We start from the raw sequence: 27989 nt of genomic DNA on the forward strand, positions 1-27989 counted from the left end.
AACACAAAAAAAGCTCACTATCTAGGAGAGGAGCGAGCTCAAAACCTGTAACTGAGCCAAAGAGCAGTGACGATAGGCTGGGGAATAGGAGCTTCTGACTTGAGTAAGTAGCCTTGGTTAACTGTGTTTGACTTGCAAAGACTCTCAACATACAGCCTTAGATGTCACTATGCAGAAACAGAACCCTTGAGTCACTTGTCAACTGCCAGAGTAAACATTAGCCTTGGGCTATAGGTGCAAAATGAAGCTGGATGTAGAAAAGCTGTAGCTGGTGACAGAGTCAGTTTTAGGAAAACTGGTTACTCTGGACTTTGCCTTTGCCCCTTTCCGCCCCTTCATCTAGAGGTGGAGAGTCTTCCTGCCTTCCCTTTTACTCTCTGCTTCCCAATGCTGAGCTCAGAAAAGGACCTACTGTCATCTGCCCCACCAAGAACTGGGGAATTGATGCTAAGGCAGCCTCCAATCAAGTACCTTTTGTTCCTTCACTAGGGAGAGCTCTCTTCTGTGAATCTTTTTTACTACCCAGGTACAGACTGAGAAAAGCTGAAATATATTGAACTCAAAAGAGAGTGCATTCCATTGCATCATAGGGACATGGATATGCATACAGTGACATATAAACACAACTTCAAAAGGCCCAGCACCCTTCCTGAAATTCTGCCTCCTACTCCTACTCCTACTCACAACTTTCTATTCATTAAGAAGCTTAACCATTTAATTTTAAATAATGTGATAGTGGCTGTATTTTCTTTTTTACCAATTATAGAGAAGAGTTTAAAGGACAATTAAAATTTGGAAAAAAATATTTTTTGTCGAAAGGTATTATCAGCTTACTAATTATGACAAAGCATTCCTGACTTCGATTTAGCAGTTTAATGTCCCATATGTACATTTGGGCCATGAGGGCAACCGGCATCAATGATATTGAGCTCTCTAGAAAGCCCTTTAGGGCTGTGCTGCCCAGCTGGTCACACTCACTGCTATAAGTCGATTTGCAAGTAATTTTGAGTATCACATTCATGCCAGCGCTTTGGTGTGGATCCAGTTGCAGTAAGGTTTTAGAGTCAAGGTGTACTTCATAGTTTGTGAGTGAAAGGCCCACTATTCAGGATGACGGGAAAGGAAGAGTCTTGAATAATACTCAACAATAAAGTTGGACTTCAGAAGGCCATTGGACTTAGTAGTGAAGATAAAAGTTTGTTTTAAACTTAGGACCACATGATAAACATAAAAAAAAAGAATCTACTTCTAGTATAAGCAGACCACATATATTGTGTTGCACTCTCAGATCTATCTATAAGTTGATAACAGCCTCATAGCCAACATAGGAGCCAGCCAAGGAGTCCTTCTTCCTCTCTGGATGGAGGAAAGTATTTGTAACCTTGGCTGAAAACAAGCAGGCTGTATTTCTGCTCAGCCAAGGTAACGAAAGGTTTACATCAAATAAATGCCCATCAAGATGTGCTAACTGCTCATGTACAACATCTGCAATATCTCAAGTTAAACCCCGGTTGCTGAAATAATTTGCTGGCCTTTAGCATATCATTTGGTGCTTGATTTTAAAATGAACTAACTAGGTTAAGCTAAGGGATCACTGGGCAGATGCATTGCAACATTTCCTAGAAATACAAACAAAAATGTATTTCTATGCATTTAGGCAAGGAATGCCAGGTTGAAGCTTAATCAAAAAACATCTCTATCTTAGCATGAGCACATGAATCCAGATGAATCAGTGTGTTATGACGGGCAGAGCTGTGCACTTCCCTGGGCTTCTGCCAGACTATGATTCCCCGTCTCCACAGGAACCTCTCATTCTACCTTACCTCTTCAACTCAGGAATAGGTTGAGCCTATTTACTCCTTCTTGGCTTCCAAGAAAACACAACAATCACAGAGATTCCCTACTCCTGGGAAATTACTCCTGGAAATGAAAGCACAAGTAATAAGAGCACCTGACCTATAACTTGCTTGTGAACCCATAAAACTTGTGGACTTTGTAGAAGCAATAATCTACTTAGATTTTTAGTGCTTTTCCTTAAAGTTAGCCCAGGTTAAAGAAAAGAAGGTAAACATGGAGGAAAGAAAAAAATATCGTTTTCACACACGCTGTGTAGCATCCTGGAGTGGATGATACAGAAAGCTGAGCAAGCAGTTCCATTGTGCTAGCTGCACAGACAGGTAAGAAATCATCTACCACTTGTCTTTGGCTAAGGATATCCAAATTAACTAACATGTTTAAGGAACTGAGATAACAAAAGCTTAACAGTCACTCTGTAGAAACTACTGACCAGATTGTATTTATTTAGTGAAAGAAAGAAAGAAAGAAAGAAAGAAAGAAAGAAAGAAAGAAAGAAAGAAAGAAAGAAAGAAAGAAAAGAAGGGTTCCGGGATACAGATTTGGTCACCAGACCTGGAATCCAGTGTGACTCAGGGACTCAAGGATTTTTTTTCTATAAATTATTGATAGATTTAGTTGGCAAGGGGGACACAAACATGTACCTGTTTACAATAGTATGAAACGAACCACCAATTGTCATTCATCGTCTCACCTGTAGCTGGCATGAAACTAACAGCCAATTGTCATTAATTGTCTCACCTGTAGATGGAATTGGGCACCAAAATTTTTGAAAATATTGCCTGCCTGATGTATGACAGCCTGGACTGGAAGAGGCAACACCAGCATTACTTGGAAAGCATGAACCTTATCAATGTCCCTCTGGCAGTGACTGAGAAAACTCTCCTAGAACCTGTGATTTCTGAGGTAGGCATGGTTCAAAAGTCTTTTGTCAAGCGTCCGAAGGAAAAATGACATAAAAACTTGTGTCGAGGTAATACTGCTGGTTGGAATTTAACATTTAAGTTTGGGAACAAGGAAAAGCCCCCTAGGCACGATGTTGAAGAGCTGAGTGGTGGGGTCTCTGACCCTCACAAAGATGTGGATGGAACCCACTGGTCAACACGTGGAATGATGATCAACATGTAGAGCAAGGAGGGATATTGAAAAAGTAATCACAACACTTATTTAGTGCCTGTGCTAACACTGTGAAAGGTGTTGGCAACGCAACAGTGAAGACTCACTCCCTGTTCTCACGGAAGTCAGAGGCCACTGCCTTTGCAACATGGCATGATGAATGCCAGGAGCTGTCAACTCAGACCACAGCAGAAGCAAAGAGAAATGGCATCTCCCCTGGTGTGACGAGGAGTAGGGTGGAGAGGAGGGTTGGTTATGTGAATTCTGAGCTGAGCAAATTGCCTGGTGATGGAAAGGTACACATGACATTCTCAAGAAAGAGACAAAGAGGTACAAGGTACAAAGTCACAGGAACAAAGTAAAACTTCAGGAGCCTAGGCCGCAGGAAGTTCAGTATTTCCAGGCTGCCTGTGCAACAGGGAGACCAACAGTATACTAAAGCTGCAGAGGTGGGAGGCAGATCAGGAAAGTCCTTTAGTGCTGAATTAATAATGAGTTTGGTTAGGTTTTATCCTGAAGGCAGTGGAGAAGCACTGGAGGATTGATTGGAAGGGAGAGGATGGCATGACTCCATGTCACCCAGGGGAGAAAATATTTTGTACTCTCAGTGCACCATCAGCCTATCACCTTCCCTGAAGTTGCTCAGTGGGCTGTTAGGAAAAACTGACGAGGATCCACACCCATTTCACTCCTTCTTTCCTTCTTCAGACAAGTCCTTTTCCTTCTATCATATTAGATGATTTTATCTCAGAATCCTATTGATATCATAGCAGCATTCAATGAAAGCACCTCTCAGCTGGATATCTCAGTGTGTCTTTTTCATTATTTTTCACACAGACTCCACACTCTACCCCTGGAAAGAAGAAAGCCGCTCCACCACCAGGCATGTATGAAATCTGTTGCTGGAGGATCAACATCATGAGAGGGCACTTTAAAGAGTAATGACTATCTTTCATAATGTCTTCAGCTCCCTTTCCACTGACAGTTCCTATGTTATTAGTACAAGGTCATTGTTTGAATTTATGTGTGAAATTTTAATGGAAGAAATGGAAAACACATCTTAATGGGGCAATAAAGTTTTGTGTATTTTACAGCGACTTTCATCACCACAACTGAAGTAGACATGAGATATTACAATGATTTGCTGAATCCGATCCCAGAGGAATTCATGTCTGTACCCCTGATACTGCATTGTATTCTAGAACAGGTGGGTGGACTTTTTCCAGAGGGTAACCTTGAGTGAGCCCCTTCATCTCTCTTTATTTCCACTTTTAACACTATTTTAAAATTATACTCATAATACCTGAATGTATTCTTAGTTACAAAGATTAAAATATTTTTCATAAAACCAAAGTTGGCTTTCATCAGCAGCTTTAATCCTCTGTCTTCTGCTATGCTCTGGAAGTCCACTTAATACTCCTCTAAATTTTGAGAGAACATATCCTTAAAACTCTCTTTTGCTAGTACTGTTTTAATGGAAGAAGAGGACAAGGATAGGTGGGGTGGATAGTGGTCTTCAGCTATCTTTAAATGTTATTTTGAACCTACAGATTTAATTAGATATTTCTACTCTTGATGACAATATTAGTCACTAGTGTTTTTCACAAAATGTGTCCATTTAATTTGGATTTTTGATATGGTACAAGTTGTATGTATTATTCACTTGCATGTGTTTTTAGGTTCCTCTGTATACTAATATAATGTTAGTAGTGTGCTAAAGGCTGAGTGAATTGCCAGATGGAAAGCCTGATGGGGAAAGGGACATAGTGACATCATCAAGAAAGAGGCAAAGATATGGAGGTCAAGTAGACACATTAAGGCATGAGCCAGGACCATGAGGAAAATCAGTGTTCCCAGCCTGCCCCTGCAAAGTGAAGACCACCACACTAGTAACATAACATCTGGCGATGTTCCCTTCTCATACTGATGTTGTTATTTATTTGTACCCTCTCTTTTCTCGATCTTGGTTGCTGTATGGTTTGGATATTGAGATGTCCCATAGAACCTCCTGCGCTAATGTAGGAATATTCAGAGGTGGAATGATTAGTTGAGGAGAGCTGTAGCTCAGTCCATCCTAGTTTGAATGGACTGACTGGGTGGTGACTTTCACTGTGTATGTGTGTGTGTGGGGGGGGGGTGTCCTGGAAAGGTTCATCTTCCCTGTGGACCCCTCCCCCTGCCCTCTCTCCATTGCTTAGCTGCCATGGGGGGGGGGGGCGGTCTTCCATCACACCCATCCCCCATGATGTTCAGCCTCTGCTTGGACCCAGAGAAATGGACTTGGCCCATAATGAACTAAAACTCCAAAACTGTGAGCTGAAATAAAATTTTCCTCCTCTAAGTTGTTTTTGTTGGATATTGTGGTTGCACAAACAAAAAGCTGGCTAATACAGTTGCCGATCATTGCTATCTATTGTATTGGTCTTTCCAAAGAAAAAGCATTTTGTTTCATTGGCCAACTCCTTTTTACTTTTTAGTTTATTAACTTCTTCCTTTATCTTCATTATTTTCTTCCCTATCCTTTTTTGGGGCTTATTTTGTATTTGGTTTTAATTAAAATCTTCATTTATTTTCAGTCTTTTTTGCCTTACTTAGGTTTATGTTTCCTCTTGAGCATTTCTTTGGCTGCATGTTGATATTTTCAATGTATTCAGTTCTTAATCTTTTATATACTTATTTTTCCCATGAATAATTTTATGTCTACAATTTATTACTGATTTTTAATTTTATTGCTTTATGATCTATGAACCTGATCTGCAAGTTCTGCAAGTTAACAAAGTTAACAAAGTTAAAATTCCCTGTGACTTCGGTGACTTGATGCACACAGTCAATTCTTGAGACTGTTCTATGTATATTTGAAAAACATTGTTATTCATAGTAGCCACATATGCATAGCACTTATATCCACCAGGCACTGCTCTACATGCTTTCAATACATGAAGTCATTTAATTTTAAAAACAATACTATGATGCAGGAACTATTTTTATCACCCATTTTACAGATCAGTAAACAACGGAACCATAATAAGGTTCAGTGGCTTGTTCAAGTAGTAAGTGGCAGAAATGACTTTTGAACCTAGTCAACCTGCATGGGAAAGTATTTTAATGGCATTGCTCCATTTTCTTCTTCCTTCTAATTTGCTGAGGAGAAGTCGGGTGCATGTCCAAACTCAATCTTTCTTTTCTTTCTTCTTTATTTCTTTTGCAGCTCTATATATTTGATAACAAAAGACTATGTCCAGGTGTATTAGTGTGTTTTCTGTTTCTACAACAAAATCCCCGAGAGTGGATAACTTTTTAAAGAGAAGAGATTTATTTAGCTCACAGTTTGGGGAGGCTGAATGTCCAAGACCAGACATCCTCATAGATTTGACCTCTGGTGAGGGCCTCTTATCTAGGTCTCATCATGGCAGATGGCATCATGTCTACAACATGTGTGAAAGGGAGAGATCACATGGCAAGACAGGAAGCCAAGAAAGAGAAGGGACTCAGGTTCCCATGAGAACTACCTTTCAGTCCCTTCCAAAGTCAGTATGTCCAGGGTCCGCCCAATAGGCTCCGCCTGTTAAAGGACCCACCACCTTGAGAACCAAGCCTGTAACACACACACACATTTGGACAAACCACATCCAAATAATAGTAAAAACTATGGTTTTGTTTGTTTCTTCATCCTGTCAACATGATCTAAAGGAATTATAAATTGTTTTTTAATCACATCCTAAGTGAAATTCAATTTCTTATAGTATCCTATAAAGGCCTTAAAATTAGTTTCTGCACTGTAGCTTCTTCTCATCTCCTGCTCCATGTCTCTTTCTCTGACACACAAACACATGCATGCCACATGAACACACACACATGTACATACATGGGCATGCACACACACAATTTTTCATCAATGTAGGTCTTTGGGGATTTCCTCAGATATATTAATTTTTCCTTAACCTTTTAAACTTCTTTGTCTGGTGGAAGTGACACTGGAGCACCTGATTTAAAGAAGTTCATACACACACACACACACACACACACACACACACACCACTCTCCATCGCAGTACTTTGTTTTATTTAAACTATTGTAATTAAAATGTATTTATTAGTCTTTTAAAATATCTATTTATTAACCTGTTTCTTGCCTCTTTCCTCCCAATAGAATGCACACTCTATGTCAGCAGGAGCCTAGTGTGGTCTCAGTCATTGCTGTGTGCCCAGCACACAATAACTACACTTAATTCCTAGTCGGCATTGAGTACATGTTGTTGAATTAGTGAGTGGATGCTGAAAATAAACCTTCAATTGAACCTTCAAATATTGTTTCTCCTACTTACCCTAATTATAACTGGATAGATGTTGGAATATTAGAATTATTCTCATTAAATTTTCTTTCAATTTATCCTTTTGGAAATCTACCTTAACTTCCTACTTATTTCCCACCTTAATTTTGGGTCTGCTATTGAAGTTTTGTTTGAGGAATAAGATTTATAACTTGTAAATTCTCTAATTTTTTGCACAGTTTTCCAGGCTTGTTCTTAGTTCAATGTTTATTTTAAAGTCTTTTCAGACCCTGTCACTGTTGTCACCTCTACTATACAGTTTTCTGTTTATTGACTACCTTACTTTTCTAATCAATCACACTAATATTTGCCTTTATCACCCCATAATGTTTTTTGTAAGACTACAGTTTTATTATGTCAATAAATTTATTTTAAAAAACTCTGAAGAGCTCACAGTATCATAGTTTCATTTACCATAGTCATTCTTTTCTTTTTTAAAAAAAATATTTTGAAAGCTTTTTTTTTTTTTTACCTTTATTTTACTTATTTATTTTTAGTAGTGCTGAGGACTGAACCCAACACCTTGCACTTGCTAGGCAAGCGCTCTACCACTGAGCCACAACCCCAGCCCCACCATAGTCATTGTTGTTGTATTCAATATTACTATGTTCCCGATAACACAGAGGAAAGATAATGAGCTCAGTGACTAACACATGGAAGGCTCTCAGTAGGCACTAGGTACGTGTTGAATGAGTAAAGCCTTCTTAATAGAGAATGAAAAAGTTGAAGTATAAGAGCGTCGAGATTGGCATTTTACAGGAACAGACATTAGATTTTACCATTTTAAACGCGGAACAGTTCTGATTGGTCTTTTGAGGTTGCAGCAAGTCCACAAGATAGGTGGAAGGTAGAGACTGGAAATAGTGATTCTTGAAAGTAAAGTGTTTATAATTAGTAAAGACTACTGAACCAGGTGCAATGGCACATGCCTATAATCCCAGCAACTGGGGAGTTTGAGGCAGAAGGATCACAAGTTCAAGGTCAGTTTCAGTTACTTAGCAAGCAAGGCCCTATGCAACTTACTGAGACCTTGTCAAAAAAAAAAAAAAAAAAAAAACTTGGGATGTGGTTCAGTGGTTAAATGCTCCTGAGTTCAATCTCTAGTATTAAAAATAAAAATAAAATAAAATAGAATAGAATAACAAGACTATTTTATTAACCTAGAGTAGACTAACAAAACTCAGTAGGGAGTAATTTTGCCTCCCACAGAACATTTGGAAATGTCTGGAGATTCAGAGGGGTAGAGGCCAGCCATGCTGCTGCACATTCTATAGGGCACATGACAGCCCCCATAATAATTATCTAGTCCAAAATATCACTACTGCCAAGGTTGAGTGAGAAATCTTAGTAGGGGTGTAAAATCATGAGAATAATTTTATTATTATTTTTATTATTATAGTGAAGAGACTATACATTAGGTACCTATCTTGAGTACATTTCAACCTTTTACCTGATTTCCATGTAAAATTGAACAAGGCATTTAATCTGTCTAGACCTCACTCTCCCCACCTAAAGGAGACTAATATCCATTACTGATCTCATCTTCTTACACTTTTTTATTCTTGAAGAAAAAATGAGGACTTGGCCTGAACCCCAATTCCTCTATTCAATAGCCCTAGACTTGGACCAGTCATCTAACTTCACTCTCCCTACTTTTGTTCTCTATAAAATAGAAAATAATATCTAACCAAGATTGCTATGAGGGTTAAGTGAATTAATGGTTATGAAGATACCCTATGCAGTATGTGGTAGGCAGTTAGTTTGGATTTAAACATTAAATCCAAAGTTGCACTAGTCCTGTTTTCAGTGCTTTAAGAGAAAGAATGAATATTTTTGTCATTATTTTGACTCCTGCTGAAGTTTAGTGTTTACCATTTGTGTTTGTGTTATCTATTTTAATGCAAGTATTAAAATCATGTCAAATGCATAGACTGTAAACATTTTTCCTTTTACTGTGGTAATCGCCGACACTTTCCTGCTGTTGTCACTAGTACTTTAGTGTGAGGAACAGTCCTCCTCTTACTAAGAGCAATGGAAATTCAGGAGTATCAGTAAAGAGTTGACCGTTCAGCCAATCCCTCCCAATGGTTCTTTTCTATAGGTCGTGGCAACTGAAAAGGATCTTGTCCCTCCCAGTCTGGTGAGGCCACCCCCCAGAGCAGATGGGTTAGACAACCGGATCGCAGCTCACATCGTGTCTATGCTGCCTTCTCTCTGCCTCTCCGAGAGGGAGAAAAAGGTCAGGCGGCATGAGTTAGCCAACGAGTTTTTACATGTTGGGAAAGTAAATAGTCTCTCCTTAAATGAGTATATATTTCAATTTAAATAGAATCTCCACGAAATATTCTTATCTGAAGAAGAACGAGAAACCAAAGCAGTGCCCAAAGGCCCTCTCCTACTGAACTATCACGATGCTTATGCTCACCGGAAATATGCACTGAAGGTAAGGATCAGGTGGCCCAGAGGGTGATTGAAAAGTGCACCTGAAATTCACCAGCTGAAGGGATCAATTAGATAATTTCATCAAAGCTAGGTAACAGGCGAGGAATGTCAGAAAAGAAAGATGGGGAAGGGAGAAATCATCAAAGAAAGATTAATACAGTTAACTGTTGAATTGATTATGACTACCACCGAAATTGCATTAAAACCTCATAGTTATTTTCTTTAAATATCTGCTGGTATGAAAAACAGTGGAAGCCAGAAAAGGATCTCAGAAGAGAGAGTTGAATATATATGAGGCTTGGGCAGTTTGTCACTGCAAATGAAGATCAGTCATTTCTGTGTACCAGGAACTTCTGGCAAAGTGAGAACTAGTTTTTGTGACCTTCAGCAAAATACCAAGTTTGTCTTCCCCAATTACCACTGATTTCCCTTGTTCCCAAATAAACGAGAGTGAAGGTATCATGTTTAGCCTTCTCCATATGCATAAGGCACTTGATGGCTTATTTTAATGCCTTCTGTCATGTTGTTTTGGTTTTTTTTTTTTTTTTTTTTGGCAGGACCAAAAGGGTATTGACCCAGTTCAAATTGAGGAGGAGATGCAATCCAAGTTGCCACTGTGGGAATTCCTTCAGTTCCCTCTGCCTCCACCCTGGAACAGCACTAAACGCCTAGCTACCATCCATGAACTTATGCACTTCTGCACAAGTGGTGAGTACATTGTTTCTTCTTAACTTCATCTTAATTAGTGGTCCTATGTGCCTCTACAAATTACATCCTTATTTGCAAAATGTGTTTTGATCGTTTAAAGATCTTTCAGGGGCTAAGATGAATATTTTGATGGACTACAACTTTTTCACTTTGAATATCCTCAGTAGCAATGGTAACACAGCCATGGTGCAAAACATTCTGCAATTTGATGCACCGAGTTTTCTTTCCACTGTGTTTCCTTAACCAGAGTAATTCACATCTTTCCTTCCTCTTCCCTGACTCCTTCCCCCATCTCCCTGTTGACATCATTGAGATGATGTAGTAATCCCATCCTACTTAAGTGACAGTTCAAATATTTTTGAAATTTTTAAAATAAACAAAAACCTCCCATCGTAAGATAACCACATTCCTGTCCTAAGAGAATGCCATCCTTGCCTTCACTGTCTCAATGTGGCACCCCTTTATCATCATTGCAAACCACAAAAAGATTACAATAGCATTGTAGTTATTGGGAAGTGGGCAGGGCGAGCCTGACCATGCAACTTTGCCCCAGTACAGAGTTATCCATCTTTGAATTCTCATATTCTCTGGTTGCAGCCACCCACAATTAATGAAAAATTTTTCTACTCAAAGGAAACTTGAAGTTTATAATTTTATTTCATCAAGAAACTCCTTATATTGGGGCTGGGGATGTGGCTCAAGCGTTAGCGCGCTCGCCTGGCATGCGTGCAGCCTGGGTTCGATCCTCAGCACCACATACCAACAACGATGTTGTGTCCGCCGAGAACTAAAAATAAATATTAAAAATTCAAAAAAAAAAAAGAAACTCTTTATATCTAGTCTAATCAATAGATCAGACGTAACATTAGACTATATAAGTGTGTGTGTGTGTGTGTGTGTGTGTGTAGCGTTAGATTATATATATTTTGATTATATATATATATATATATATATATATATATATATATACACACTAAGATTAAAATATGAAAGCAGTGTATTCCAGTGCAAAAGGTAACCACTGAATGATCCTATGTAGTAGATTAGAAAATTCACAGTGAGACTATAACCATGCCCTGACATGAAGACATGAAGAGCAAAGAAGAAGAAACAGCACTTCAGTTGGGTCCCCACCTCTTAAGTGGAAACTATGCCCCCTCCATTTGATTGCTAGTGTTGAAGTTTGCATCCCCATTTATCTCTTCATTTAATCACATGACTAGCTGGCCACATGATAGGAGCACAGTACTCCATCAGAAACTGGCTACTTCTTCACTAGTTGAAAGGTTAAAAGGTGATTGATGTCAGAGAGGGAGAACACAGGAAGTAGAAGAGGCTTTTTTGAAAGGAAATCTCTCTCTCATCCTTGTGATTCAATTTTCATTAATTTTCTTGTGCATTCCCTCCCCCGCTAAGAATTTTTTGCCTCTGTATCCTCAAGAGTAAAATCTGAACTGCCTACCACCTCCTTTTTTTTTTTCCATTGGTCATTTTTAGTTACATGTAACATCGGGATTCATTTTGACATAATTATAAAAGCATGAAATAAAATTTTGCTCTAGTCCAGTCCCCTTTTCCTAGCCTTCTCCCTCCCTTCCTCCCTTCCCTCTACTGTACTAATCTTTCTATTTACTTATAGGTTATTTTTTTTTAATTAGTGCCTGTGGATATGCATACTGGTGAGATTCACTGTAGTATTTGAGTTCATCACCTTTGTTCACCAGCTTTTATTAGTTACTGATGCCTGGAAGGTGCTCAAAAATATTTATGAAATAATGAATGAGCAAATTCTCCTTTATTCAGTAACTCTTTTGCCTCTCTTTAAACTGCCAGCCCACCCCATGCATGACATATTTTTGAAAAGGACCCCTGCCCCTGTCTTCATCTCTGTTGGGAAGAAAATGAAGGCAACCTCTGAAACACTTATCTACCATAATATTGAATTTTTCCTCACGGAATTCTGTCCATTTTTAATTCCTTCCTCTCAGCCTTCTGTCTTGAACTTTTAAAGTGAGAGAACAAAATCATGTTCTTCTGGGAATCTTAGGCACCTATGGCAAGGCTCCCCAGTATACAATAACCAGTTGAGAAAACGGATGAACACATGCCATAAAGGAATAAATACACAATGACTAACACCAATTGAAACTTGATAAACTTTGAAGGGCAATTATGGAAAGTAGCTATTCATGTGGGTGGGAGGAGACCCTCCCGGAATCTAAAATAACAAGAAATCTTACTGACTGTAATCGCCTATATTAGACATGAGTGAATGATTTCTCTGGCTTAAATTACAACAGCATCAAAGGGTACTTTTGCAAAAAAATAAATAAATAAATGAGTTGTAAACCCATTCAACCAATATGGTATCCTGAAAAGTCCACACACTATGAACCACCTAAAGAAGCATTTTGGTAGTATTACCTTGATTAATTAGACCTTGACTGTTCAGTTTTCTTATCACTAGGCACCTTTGATACTTGATGCAGATTTGTGGAGCCCAGTTTTAAGTTAGGTCAGTGCCCATCAGGGCATGGCTCCCTTATCAGCCCGGTGTATATTTGTTTCTCTCTGCCAATGCTGTACTATGTACCATAAAGGGCACTCCTAGAAACACGGGTCCTGCTTTCTTACAGAAGTCTTGAGCTGGAGCGAAGTAGAACGAGCCTTCAAGGTGTTTACTTTTGAGAGCTTGAAGCTCTCTGAGGTTGATGAAGCAGGGAAACTGAAGCCTTCTGGGATGGCGTGTGGGACAGATGTTGAGAAGTTCAACATACCATGGGACAACCCTGCCAGATTTGCTAAGCAGATAAGGCAGCAACGTATCCTGAAAATGAATGCCCAAGACGCCCAACAGGAAACAGGTACATTGCCTGGAAAGAATGAAAAGCATTCTTGCATTTTATGCTTGTCAGTCTTTTTTCTAGTATTGTATCTAACAAATGCTCTTCACACTGGCTAGCTGCTGAAATCAAAGACAAAAAAATAAATGAGGATCAGAATTGGTCAACATCTGTGCAAGGTGATCAGAGCAGTGGAGAATTCTCATACCGTAGTCAACATTCTGACTCCAACACAATGAAGTACTCAGACCTTGATTATAATAGAGAGCTGTCAGAGAAGCCCCAAGCAGAGTCCTTGGGTAAGTAAAAAACGTGTGTGTAGCCCCTCTCATAAAATACATGACCAAGAAAAGAAGTTTCGAGATATAGTGCTTCAATTTAAATGCCTGTTCATTTCAGTGGGCAAACTATTTAAGTTATTAGGTTACTTATTGTTATTATTCAGTAAGTTCGACCTTTGCTTTTTGAACATCTTAATGCCTCTTAGCCTTCTCTTCCTTTAGTAAATTCAGTGAAATGGACATAATTGAAATTTTCATCATTGGTGTTTCACAGGGTTACTGTGATTGTATGCTAATTTTTAAAATTATAATAACATAATGAAATGCTTAGAAGAGAGTTCGGTACAAAATTTAATGCTCTTCGAGTTATCACCTCGCTTCCTCTCCCTCTTTTTGCTCAGGTTCTGGATCATTATAAATAGCGCATCCTGGGAGGTCTAGAAATGTAGAAGAATATCAGGCTAGATTTGTACTGAGCTACCTTACACCCAGCTGTCAGATTAATAATCTACCTAAAACATAGCTCTTATTTCCCTGCTTACAACCTTCAACATCTCTTTACTACTTTCAAAATAAAACTCAAACCTTTCTACATGTTTCTCCAACAATGCTAAATTACTTTCCCTCAAACATCTTTCTACTATTGCCCTTTGGTTCACTCATTCATTCTGTGCCCTTACCAAACAGAGCTAGGCCCTATTTCCTTTACGATGTCTGCTCTTTCCAATCTCAATGCCTCTTCACCCACAATACTCTCCAGCAAGAGTTCTGACTTTTTTTTTTTATTATGATTAGTTTCAAAGTGTCTTTGCTAGGTATGCCATGTGGAAATTCTTCTCTGACTATTCCCATGCTCATAATTCATAGGCTCTAACCTTTATGGCATTAGTTGTCATTTCTTACTTCTTATTACAATTACTTATATACCTACACTAAGACCTTCATAATACCATAGCTTCTTAGAGGTCATAGTATGCGTTTTTTTTTAATTAACCATATACTAAGCTATAAAGCAAATCTCAATACATTTTCAAGGACAAAAATCATATAGAATATGTTCTCATAGTATAGTGAAATTATGGAGGGCATAGATTATAAAAAGATAATAAGAAAATCACCAAATGTCTCAAAACTAAGAAATACACTTGTATGTAACACCTGGGTCAAAGAAAAAGTGACAATGGAAATTAGGAAATATTTCAAACTAAATGATAATGAAAACATTGAACATCAAAGCACACAGAGTGCAGCTAAAGCAAGAAAACTCCAAGAGAAGTTTACAACATTAAACAAATATATTTTATAAGAAGTCTAAAGATCAACTATCTAAACATCACACTCAAGTTAGATAAGGATGAGCAAAATAAATACAAATAAAGCAGAAAAAATAAAACGATAAAAATAAGAGTGAATCAATGAAACAGCAAACATAGATGAAATAAGGAAGAACAGAAAAATACACAGAAAGTTTGGTGATTTGAAAAGACTAATAAAATTAATAATTATTTTATAAAAGGCTGATCACAAAAAAAGAGAAGACACAAATAACCCTATCAGAAATAAAGTTATATTAGAAGTAAAAGTCATATCAGAACTAAAGAAATGGATTCCCCCAGATCCTAAAGAAATTAAAAAGATATAAAGAGGATATAAACACTTTTATCCCACTAAATTTGAAAACGAAATGGAAAAATTACAGGAAATCTACAACTTACCAACAATGACCCAAGAAGAAATAGAAAACCTGAACAGTCTTAGAATCAATTAAATAAATGATTTAATCATTTGAAAGTCATCCCAAAGAGGATACACCAAGTCTAAATGATCTCATTGACAAGTGATTCCAAACTCTCAGAAAGAAATAATTCTAATTTTCTTAATGAAAATCATTTCAGAAAACAAAAAAAAAAAATTAGTATCCTTCCATAGTCATTTTATGAAGTTAGCATAAATTTTGTAATAAAATTCACAAGGATAGTGCAACAAATGAAATTATAGAACAAGCTCATTCAGGAATGAAGATGCAAAAATCCAAAATAAAATATAGGAAAACTGACCCAGCAATATGCTCAATAATAATAATAATACCTCACAAACAAGTTATATTTATAACAGGAATAGAAGGCAAATATGCAGATTGTAAAATCTATGTAGTTTATCAGGTGACACATTAGCACAAAAAAAATGATATAATTAGTTCCATAGATGCAGAAAATGTCCATAGCAATTTATGGGGGAAAAGAAAACCTTAGCAAACTAGCAATAAAAATAAAATTCCTCAGTCTTACAAGGGTGATTTTTTTAAAATGATGACAATAAACATTATATATCCAGATGAAAAGTCAAACGACTCTCTTTTGCGATCAGGAGGATGTCCACCATAAACACTTTTATTCAATACTGATTGGAAATCCTCACCCACTCACTCAGTGAGGCAAGAAAAGGAAACACGAGTGCACGAGTGTCGAGTTTCAAGAGGAAAAAAGCAAAATGGTCATTATTTATAAACACTGTGTATGTAGAAGACACAAAACAATCTGCAAAAAAAAAAAAATAGAATTACTGTGGAAGCTTATTAAGGAGGTGGTGGTTGTTAAAGAATACATATCAGATGTTTGAAGTGCTGGGACTTTTCTTTGTAAGTGTTCATTATATCAAATGTTTATGTCTTACCCAATTTTCAGTGTGTGTTACATTTCATCATTTTAAAGAACACTTAGAAAAATAGGTGGTAGGTGCCACAGAGAATAGGTATTAACTCAGCACTGACTAATGATCATTATCTTCCCACTGTCTTTTATCTCAGTGAAAGTAGAAGAGGAGGGGCTGGGGATGTGGTCAAGTGGTAGCGCGCTCGCCTGGCATGCGTGCGGCCTGGGTTCGAACCTCAGCACCACATACCAACAAAGATGTTGTGTCCGCCGAGAACTAAAAAATAAATATTGAAATTCTCTCTCTCTCTCTCTCTCTCTCTCTCTCTCTCTCTCTCTCTCTCTCTTAAAAAAAAAAAAAAGTAGAAGAGGAAGTAATCAGTGGACCACAGTTAGGGAAAAGCCTCCTGCCTATTGGTAAAGTAGACAAGCGAGGGGGTCAGAAGGGGAAGATTACACTAATGAAGTAAGTGTCCTGCTCCATCCAACCACTCTACTCTTTTACATTCATTAGTTAATATTCTGCATAAACATCAAGCCTATGAGCAAGATTTGTTACCTTAGTTCTGTAGATGAGGAAACCAAGACTGAGAGAGGTCAAGTCACTTGTTCAGCCACGTACACATAGGAAGTCAGAACAGGCAGGCTGCCCAACAGTGCTTCCATCATGCTGTTTTGCAGCTTTCTGGGTCCCAGAAACTTCTTGTGATACATCTAGTAGTTTGGCTGTATTCATAGTCCCTTCTTCATGCTGGTTCTTATCATGATTTTGTTGTTTTGTTGTTTTGTTGTTGTTGTTGTTGTTGTTCCTCTTCCATCCCAATAGAGTAAATTTCCTATTTCTCTGTCATAAATATGCTTACCTTACCTCCCTATGAGCCTAGTTCACAAAAAATATGTATATTTAAATAAAAAAGACCAAATAAGTGAACCTGAGTTGTTATGGCATTAGTACATCCTGTGGGAACACAAACACATGACAGAGAAGTCTATTTGAGTTAATATGGAATCGGAATAAACCAGGAGCGTAGTAAAGCCTGAGGGTTTTTCCCCCCTTTGTTTTGTTTTCTTCTGTTGTTTTTCTTGAAAGCAGCTGGTATAGTTTTTTCCTCAGGCAACTTTTGCCACCTGGTGGTCAAACCACATAAGCTGGTGTTCTGGATCCTGGTGGAAAAGATGATCATAGTAACTTCCTAAATTCTCAGGGCTGAAAATACCATGCTGAATAGTGTATTCTAGAGTCTGAGAAAAATTCTAGGGCAGATCCTACAACCCTCAGAGCTGCATGGTGAATGTTGCCCTGCACCCAGGGGCCATGGAAGGAGGGCTGCTGGGCCTTGGTGCACACGGTGGCTGTCCTGTGTGTGTGTGGGGGGGGGGGGGGTGCTGTTGCTGATCTCACATTGTCCCCCTCGCTCTGACTCACACTTCAAAAGCAGGCACTTTAATTCTCTTTAAACAACGCAGAAACCATTCATGTATTTCTTGCACAACCAACTTAGCATCAAATACACTTTTGTGTCTGTTCCTGGACATGAAGGGCTGAATATTTGTGCTTTTCTTAACCAAACCCTGGATTTCCATCTGAGACTGTTTTTGAACTTGACAGGGCCTATTGGATATTTATGAAAAACCTGAGAGTTGATAACCGTGAGGCTGTAGGTTTAGATGTGCCCTTTATGCTTGTTGGGTGTTTTTTTAATAAAGTAACTGCTTTGCAGAGGGATCTTGTTATCTCTAAAGTAAAACAGATTAGGAAAGCTGTTTTTCAAAGGGATGAGAAAGCATCCACTTCCAGATGTGTCAAAAACTACTGAATCACACTGTCAAAGGATTATGTGGTTGAAAGCAGAAATCAGACAGGAAGAAAAGAAAATGATTTTTACTCTACTATTAAATAAAGAGTTCAGATTAGTATTAGAATGTTCTTTCTTTTGACAAAATAACTGATGCATATTTTTTTAGAACATATTTTCTAAACTGGAGAATTTTTTTTCTTCTGGATCCTTAGACGCAAGAGGGAATATCAAATCTCCCAGAAATCTGGCAGACCACAGAATAGAATAATTTTTGTTCCACAGATTTCATATCAATTGCTTCAAGGACACAAGGGACAGTATGGTCTATTTAGAGTTATGGTTGGCCTGAATTTTCTCTTGAATGGATATATTTATGTAAATACTGAGGTAAATTAGCTTTATAGTTTTCCTCTAAATCAAAATGGAACATTCATGCCACAACCTTCACCAGCCCAATGGAACCAGTAGCAAAAAAAAAAAAAAATGTAAGTAGCTGGGCTCCTGAAAGAAGGAAAAGCATTGGCTTGTCCTCAATAGACATAATTAACTACTCCCTCTAGAAGCCCAAATATGGTTCTCTTTGCTATACAACAAAAAGGTAATTTTTATATTGATGCCAAAATAAGCCTTTGTTACAGGTTTCCTTCTCTCTAGGTGGCTCAACAATCATTTCTAGTTTAAATAAATGATGTGGATGCCCCTCATTCTGTCAAAAATAATTACTGAGTTCCTACGGGGCTCTGAGTTTCTACAGGATGCAGTGAGGAACTTTATCTTAAGTTTCTGTTCTCCAGGAATCTACGTTCAAATCAGTAAGACAGACCATAAACAAATAAATAGTTTCAAGCACTGATAAATGATGGGGTCAATAATAAAGCAGAGTAACAGCCAGAAGGCTCTTGAGAAGGTAACAAGAGTGTGAAACAGGCGGATATCTACAAACTAAGCAAATAGGCTTATCTATAGAAACGAGGGCCACATCCTCAAGACACAGCAAGCTGGCCTGTCTGCGGTGAAAGAGCAAAAGGCAGTGAAGGAGACGCATTTGGAGAGTTAGCCTACAGCATTTAAGTACAGCTTTATAGAACATCGTTTGCAATTATTCTAAGGGTGACAAGAAGTCAGGTTGACTCAGTTGTTCATCAGCATCAAACTATGTTCCCACAAGACCCACCTTGCCATACATACTCTATTTCTTTGGTCAAATTTGGAAAAAGCTACAGCATAGAGTTTTTCCATTTCTCTACTGGAGATTCACAATCACAAGGGCCTGTTACAAGTTCGGAGACAGTCACAGTAAAGATGTCTGTTTATCTATGTTAAGCTTATTTATCATGGAACATGTATTTTCTGGTGATGCAGAAATCAACAGCATGAGTCTGTTCCTGTCCAGTTCATTCAGATGACCATTTCACAGCCAAGGATGATATTACAATCCCAATCATCCAAGTGTACTCTTCAGTCACTAGGAGAGCAAGTGTCCACGACTCATATTAGTTCATGGGGAGGTGCTATGGAGTCCATCTACCCACTTATTTAACTTGTTAAACTTTATCTGTAAACCTGAAGATGCTCATTAAATAGTTTTTAAATTATTAAATGGTGAACAGAAACAAGCTCCGCAAAATAGTATAACTTTCCACCTACCAAGTTCTCCTCTCCATACATCCCTTACCCTGGCCCCAATCTGTCCAGTAGGAGCCCAGAAATTTCAAAAGGCTTTGTGATTGTCACCAGCACAAGACTCATGTTGTGTACTAAGCCATGTTATGTATTAAGTCAATTTAATTTAATCAGTAAATATTTGCAGTTTGTAAAGGTGAAGGTAAGTTGTTTGAAATGATTGATCGATAGCCTCAAATCAGAGTATCTGATATGATTTAGTACACATCAGATAAAAAAAACAGGGCTCCTTTCCAAGAGTCCAGTACAACTCTTCTAGGTAGGCATGGATTTAGAATTATTGACACAAACACTTTTGGGAGGCACGAAACATGCCTTTCAGGAATTACCTTTTCAGCACAGAAACATAGATCATATGGGCAACAAAAAGGCACATCCCTGACCAAAGGCAAGAACAAAGCCTGAACACAACTGGATGTTGGTGTCTTTGATTTACAGAGCAGACCACGAACAATGAGATCAAAGATGAAACGGTCACAAAGGCTGATTCTCTTGAAAAGGTAAGGAATTATTTTTTCCTAACAGTGTAGATGACAAGTCAGATGATCTGAGAAAACTGTGACCCAGATTGAGAAACATTTGAAAAAGAAGAGTGAGAGAGAGACAGAGAGAGAGAGAGAGAGAGAGAGAGAGAGAGAGAGAGAGAGAGAAAGAGAGAGAGAGAGAGATACTTAAAAGGAAAATACTGATACTAGAGGAGAATGGTTATTGAGACATCCTCAGACCAGCTGCAACTGGAGAGAAAGGAGTTAATTCTGCTAGCTAGCCCGCTTAAGCAAAGCTTCCCAGCTCCTTGCTCCTCTCCAGACAGTGTGGCTTGGCAACCTCACAAACACCTGCTGACCATACAGCCATGTCGCACTAACGTTGTCTTGAAGTGAGTTCAGAAAACCTGCCTGTAATTGCTAACAGGACTCAGAAGAGTATAACCTAACAATAAAAATATTTAGATTATGTTGCCCATAAAAAAAAAAAAAGCCAAAGGCATACTCTTTCTGGCAGCAACTCTTCTAAAATGTTGCCATATGGATTTATACATATGCAGATTTCCCCAATTAGATGGAGCGCATGCTGGTTAGTTGACAGAGTCCAAGAGGGCTCCATTTGGACTTAAAACAAATTATAGCTGAAATTATGTTCCTATAATTTTTTAGAAACCCAAGAAGATGATGGTGGAAGCAGATTTAGAGGACATAAAGAAAACGCAGCAGCGCAGTCTAATGGACTGGAGTTTTACTGAACATTTTAAACCGAAAGAACTGCTTCAGGTATTTATGGGTTGTGATTCTCCAAGAGATGGTCAGATAGGTCTGGAGATCTGCACTGTGATTTAGAGCAGTTCACTTCTGGGTCACTCAGATCTAGTTCAGATCAATATTCTCATTTACTTGAGCTATAAAATGAATTTATTCTCAGATTGGGCTGAGCATTCCCAGGAAATCTTTTAAAATACACTTTCTGAAGGGATTTTTTATAACATCTTTTAAGACTGCTGCAATTGTTTTCTAGAAAAAAAAGAGTAACATTTTCCTGGGAGACAGCCCCATTTTCTCCATGTTATTGTCCATTCCATTTACCATTCATTACATTTCACAGTATTATCTGCTTTGATTAATAAGTCAGTAGAACGTATGATAGCTAGCATTTACTGAGCCCTTATCATGTGCTAGGTAATGATTAGTATGCGTTATTTGGCTCATTCATTCTTCACAATAACCTTATGATGCAGAAACTATTTAAATACTAGAAACTGAGGCACTTTGACCAGTAGCGACTTTTACCCAAGGTTACACGTCTGATAAGTGAGAAGTAGGATGTAAACCCGGGAAATCTGGCTCCAGAACTTGTGCTTTTAACCACTGTGCCAAATAAGAATAATCCTAAAATCAACTCTTTTTACTGATTTGTATTTTAGATAAAAACTTGTACTTTTGGTTTTGTCTGTTTAATTTGTACTTTATTTTTTATCAAAGCTTTACATTCACATATCATCAAACTCAGAAGGTTCTACAGACTCTTGTTATGGAAAAGAACAGCCTCTTACCCTCGCCACCATACTTCAATTCCCAGAGACAAAAATCTTCAGTGCATTTACCCATTTCTTTTGATACTTTGTCAGCTCTAAGAAACAGTCAGTTTTACTAGTTTTAGTTTTATTTGGGGCCATCATTATTAATTGACTCCTATTTGAGATCAAACTCTGTCTACCCCATTCAACATACACACACACACACACACACACACACACACACACACACACAGACACACACACACACTACATTCATTCTACATTCATTCAAGCACTTCTTCATTTGCTGATACTGTTATCCATATCATAACTTTTGGTTAAATTGATACTTGATATTTCTCCTATTTCAGTTATGTGGATACTATTCACAACTGAACTGTGCATTATTCTATGTGAGCATTTCTCTTTATTTTCCTGAGGTTGATAATTATTTTTCCCCAATTATTTAATTTACTATGCATTTATCATTAATTCAACCTTAAATTCTCTACTGTGGAGTAAATCTCTTAATATATTCAAGCGTAATAGACATTCTATCAATTTTATTGTCTTAGTGATATCTCACCCATACACTCTAAGCTTGCTAGAGAGTAATGGCCCTGTGATTCCCCCCTGGACACACCTTTGCCTCTTCTTCCAGTTAGATACTATGCGTCCTTCATCTCACAGTCTACTCTCTTTTTTGGTGGAGGATCACCTCTTTCACTAGCTTCCTTAATTAAGATACATAACAGGCAAGTTTTTGAGGCATTGGATATTTGAAAACATCTTAATTCTATCCTTAGAGTGACTGACAGTTTGACTTTATATAAAATGCAGAGTTGAAAAGAATTTCCCCTCAATGCCCGCCCAGGAATGGGAGGGAAAAAAAAACAGAAGTAGAAGACTTTTAAAAAAAAAATTTTAAAGGCATTCCTCAATAGTCTTGTGGCTTCCCAGATTGGTCAAGAGAAACAGAATGAAGTTCTCCATATTCCCAGTCAGTTGTTTGAATGAATGTTTTCTTCTCTCTGGAGGGTTAGAAGATCTTCTCTTTGTTCCAGTGTTCTGAATTTCCTGCTGATTTGTGGTGGTGAGGGTCTATGTATTGTTCTGGTGAACCTAGTGCAACCCAGAAAATCCTGTGTTTACATCCTGGGAAGTCAACCTAGAGACATTCTTTGACAATCCTCCACTTCCATTTTCTCTCATCTCTCTTCCTAGAACTCCCATTATTCTGGTATTGGACTTCCTGGATGGAGCTTCCAATTCCTTTATCTTTTCTTTCCCAGTTTCTAACATTTCTATTTTGTCTTTTGGTTCTGGAGATATTACTCAGCTTCCATTCAATCCTTACTATGAGCCTTCTGTTTCTTAAATCATGATTTTAAGTGCCTAAAGGTCTCTACATAATCCAAAGTATAATTAGGATAAATTTCACATTCCCGATTCAATATCTTCTCTTTTCTCTATATAGTACTTCCATGAAGTCGCTCTCTCCCTGAATTACCTCTTTTTTTCCCCCTCCAAGTTTCTTTTCTTCTTCCTTCCTTCCTCTTCTTATTGTTGGTAGAGGAGGTTTTCATTTTCTTTGTCTCCATTTTACATGTTAGGGGTAATAGTTAATGCTTTTTCTTTTGCTCAAAATAATAATCAAACATTGAAAATATGACAAAGATACACACAGGTTCTCTATGAGGAGTGTCAATAACTGTGGCTTCATAGTTGGGTTATTTGGCTGTGGTTTCCTTGGGAAATCCATCAGTGTTGTTATATCAGGTCTATTCTTTGGGGATGTTTAGATTATCTAGGAAAAATAAACCTAATTTACCCCAAAGACATAAAACCTGTCCGTCAGGGTTTTGAGAGATGAGTGGTAAGAGAAGGAAGTTAGGTTTCTTACATTCAGTATTCTAGACCTGCATTAACCCATTAGTAGTTTTCACATTAACTATATGTTGAAATGGTAATTTTTTTATATATTGAGCTAAATAAAATATGCCACTGACATTAATTCTACCAGTTTCTCTCCCTTTAAAAAAATGTAGCAAATATAAAATTTAGAATTATAAACATGGCTCACATTTGTGGCTCACCTTATGTTGCTATTGGACAAAACTGATTTAGACTTTTTCAAACTCCCTTTTTTACTGGAATGTTCTTCCCCCTTCATTAGTGGCCGGGTCCCCTGATCTTAGAACCAGTTGGTTTACTTCTATAGATAAGCATCCTCCCTTCTTCGGGAGGTGGAAATGGACAGCAGTGTGGCTCTCTAAATTGTCAAGGGGAACCGTGGGGACCTCACCACTTCTAAAAAGGCTTTAAATTCGTCTTTGCATTTTCACTACTTTCGTCTGATTGTCATCCTCTCATTCTAGTGAAATATCCTCCTCATTGTTAGTCAGCTTCCACTTTGCTCTCCTTTGATCTGTTCCCTACGCATCAGATATTTCATCACCTTCATCTGAACTCCAGATCTACAAAAGTCTTAACCAAATTTAAGAGGACATTTTTATCTATCTTGTTCATGTTTGTTTTGTCAATACACAGTACCTGGCACACAATGAGTACTGATTACTGAGACCAACAATATTAGTAGAGAATAAAGGGCAAAAGCCAATTAGTGAAAAGGAGAAGATGTAAACACTTATCAAACATTGAGGTCTATAACTCTGAGAAACTCAGTGCTGTATTTCCTAGCACCAAAGCAAACATAAAAACACCATGTTTGCAGGTCTTTTATTTAACAGAAGTAAGGATATATCTTCATCATAAACAAACCCATTTATTTTTCTGGGTTTTATAGTCTTAAAGGAATTTGCTTTTCATAAAAAGTTGGTAAGTAATGGATAGTACTCTATATAGCAATTTTTTTTTAGTTGCAAAGATATTCACCACATGCATGTTTTTTGTGATGGTTCTCAGGGAACAGATGTAAAAATTTAAGTGTCACTCCATAAAGACTAAATATAGGGGACTAAACTGGGGACGGAAATGTATTATTCTGGTTATGCTACCAGTTTAGAAATGAAAGCAAAAGCAAATCAGCTCTCTCATAATGTAACGGGCAATTCCATGCCTTCAGATGGTCCAAATAGTAGAGAACCAAAAGCTGCCTACATTAGAGTAACATTGAAAACAAAAACAAAAGCTCATAACTCTTCAATATACCTCTCTATGGACAATTTCCTTATCGTGGATTGGCAGGACAAAGCAGCTGCCCACTGTGTCCCTCTGTCGGTAGCTGCCATTGCAGTGCATGCTGAGGGTGATATATTTTAGGAAAGACCAGAGCTGGAGGGCCAATGGAAATGACATGTGTCAGAAGGATCGCTCACCCCACCTCACTATAATGCAGCATGATACAGTCCAGAGGACTGCTGGGAGTGTGAAAGGGTGACGGAGCTGAATGACTGGTGTGAGCCTTGGCACAAGAATTTACAAACTATGTGTTCTTCTTGGACAAGTCCCCTGTTCTCTCCCAGCTCCCAATTTATGCTGGAAAATGAGAGCTCTAATACTTTGGGATGGGAAAAAATAACCTTAGCTACTGTCTTAGTCTTCTCAGGCACCATAACAACATGACAGAATGGCTAGGAGACCAAGTTACAGAGGCCAGCATGGTTGGATTCCAGTGAAGATTCACTTCCTGGCTTGCAGATGGCCCCTTCTCACTGAGGTTCCATATGGCGGCCAGCAGAGGCAGGGCGGGGTGGGGGAGTGGTCTCTAGTGCCTCTGCTTTTAAGGGTTCTTATCCTATCATGAGATACCCACCTCATGATATCATCTATATCTAATCACTTCCGAAGATCCCCCATCTCCAAATGCCATCCCACTAAGGCTTAGAGCTTCAACATATAAATTTGGAGCAGGGTGCTCACAACTTAGTCCACAGCACCTATTTATATGAAGTTTTTAAGTTTAACGATGATAAAATGAGATGATCCAAATGAAGGCAAGGGAAATCATTATTATCTACCAACCTTAATCAAAAACACTATTAGCAAATGCCTGGAGCCTACTATTTGTTTTTGTTTTGTTCTGGTTTGGTTTGGGGGTTTTTTGTTTGTTTTGTTTTGTTTACAAGAGTTGTTGAAATGCTTCACAAAATATATGTCTTTTATGCTCCCACTTTCTATAAGTTAAGAAAGAATCCTCTGAGAATCCCAATTTGACTTTAAAATAATGGAAATTAGGGGAGGCAGAAGGTGGGGGGAAGATTTGCCTTTGTGGGAGAAACTTCTCTTGAGAAAAAGAGTGGACAACGTGATTATTTTGATTTTTCAGGTTCTTCAAGAAGCCCACCAGCAGTATCGGTGTATTGATTCTTATTACCACACCCAAGACAACTCTTTGCTTTTAGTTTTTCATAATCCAATGAATGTGCAACGTCTGCACCATGAAGAGTGGCACGTTGCGCTTCACTCCAATGTTGGATTCAGGTAACCAATTTAGACAATTTAGTTAATTATACAGTTAATTGAATTGATTTAGCTTGTTAGCAATTTAGTTACTTAGATTGTAGTCTCTTAATTAGGTGGTTCAACTCAATGAAAACATTGTGTAGTGCCACAGTCTCAGTTCAGCCCCTTGAATTGAATATCTCCCTCAAATCACGGCTGTGACAGGTGTGCAGTCTGTATCACTCAAGAAGACAAGCACCATTACTCTCCACATCATAGAGCCTGGTGGGCATGCTAGCAAATTATACTGGGTTCCCTTAGACTCCAATGATTGCCTCTGAAAGCAGTCAGTACCTACATGATTTTCTGCTTGCTGGTTTGGGTAACTCCTGTTGACCTGGAGGAGATTCAGGAGCCAAGCAACTGAATGTCCACCAAAGCAACCAGTTGGGCTTCCAGCAAATGGCAATCAAGGATTCAGTGAAACACTTTTTGGGGGAGGAGGGGTAATACCAGGGATTGAACTCAATGGCACTCAACCAACTGAGCCACATCCCCAGCCTTATTTTGTACTTTATTTAGAAACAGGGTCTCACTGAGTTGCTTAGCACCTCACAGCTGCTGAGGATGGCTTTGAATTAGCGAACCTCCTGTCTCAGCCTCCTGAGCTGCTGGGATTACAGGCATGCGCCACTGCACCCAACTAGTGAATCACTTTCTTTTCTTTTCTTTTTTTAAAAATATTTTTAGATATACATGGACACAATATCTTTATTTTGTTTATTTATTTTTATGTGGTGCTGAGGATTGAACCCAGTGCTCACATGTGCCAGGCAAGCGCTCTGCCACTGAGCCACAACCCCAGTCCTAGAGAATCACTTTTTAATTCCAAGTTTCTATTTATTTCTTTTCTTTACTCTCTTAAAATTCTGCTCTCTCCTCAGTAATAACAAAGGCATTTTATTATTTTTTTCAATACTGGTTAATATAAATTAATTAAGTAATATCAAATAAATGAAATTTCTGCATCAACATAGGTATTCATATTTTTCTTTTAATCTGTGAAATGGCTAAATTTTATTAAGAAATATTCTAAGGAAGGTTGAATAAAACTTGCCTTCCTGGGGTAAACCAAATCTGCCTATTATGTTATCTTTTATATAAATTATTGAATTTGTTTTGATAATACATTTTTGGGGATATTTCCATCTATATTCATGGACAACTTTCAGCTGTGATTTTTCCTTCTGTAAATGTTCTTGTCTAGTTTTAGTATTGAGATTATAGAATACTCGAAAATTAACTGCAGAATGGTCTCCCTTTTTTTTTCTACTTTTTTATTTTCTGAAAGAATTTGTGGAAGATTAAGACATTGTTTATTTTGGTGTTTGGTACAACTTGCAGATAAAAACCCCCTAGGCCTAGGGAGATATTTAATTACTAATCCTAGACTGAAGGCACCAAGATAGGAGTAACAAAGGTATTTTCAAGATTTGCAGGAATATTACCAGCTCTTGCTGGTAATTACCTGTCAATAATTGTTTTAATTGTAAATGGATTGAATTATTCAATTAAAAGATTAAAGTGTAAAGTGGATAGAAGGATGGAAAATAAAAGCAAGAGCCGACCATATTCTGCTTGAAAGAGACTCACTTTGACCTAGAGCATACCTAGCTGATAGCAAAAGGATGGAAATAAACATTCCATTCAAGTGATAGCTAAAAGAGAGAAGAGGTGTCTGTACTTTTATCAGACAAAATAGAGTTTAAGTAAAAAACTTACATAAGAGATAAAAAAAAGGATACTCTGTAATTATAAAGGGATCAATTCATTAAAAGAATATAGCAATTGAAAGTTGTTAATGTTATAT

General features: G+C 37.9%; 1 protein-coding gene across 1 annotated transcript in view; it reads left to right on the top strand.

The window, feature by feature from the left end:
- The window catches only part of SPAG17 (sperm associated antigen 17), a gene marked incomplete at both ends in the record, with an annotated part of 210593 nt that overhangs the window by 87583 nt on the left and 95021 nt on the right, over nucleotides 1-27989 (top strand). Inside the window, 11 exons of the mRNA XM_081307538.1 lie at nucleotides 2602-2760; nucleotides 3808-3853; nucleotides 4065-4177; nucleotides 9402-9539; nucleotides 9630-9743; nucleotides 10300-10450; nucleotides 13087-13314; nucleotides 13413-13592; nucleotides 20146-20207; nucleotides 20862-20975; nucleotides 26004-26158. Of these exons, the coding sequence (XP_081163664.1) occupies nucleotides 2602-2760; nucleotides 3808-3853; nucleotides 4065-4177; nucleotides 9402-9539; nucleotides 9630-9743; nucleotides 10300-10450; nucleotides 13087-13314; nucleotides 13413-13592; nucleotides 20146-20207; nucleotides 20862-20975; nucleotides 26004-26158 (1460 nt within the window). The remainder of the gene's footprint in view (nucleotides 1-2601; nucleotides 2761-3807; nucleotides 3854-4064; nucleotides 4178-9401; nucleotides 9540-9629; nucleotides 9744-10299; nucleotides 10451-13086; nucleotides 13315-13412; nucleotides 13593-20145; nucleotides 20208-20861; nucleotides 20976-26003; nucleotides 26159-27989) is intronic.

Source organism: Spermophilus citellus (genome assembly GCF_964194105.1).
Source record: "Spermophilus citellus genome assembly, chromosome: 9".
Classification (NCBI taxonomy): domain Eukaryota; kingdom Metazoa; phylum Chordata; class Mammalia; order Rodentia; family Sciuridae; genus Spermophilus; species Spermophilus citellus.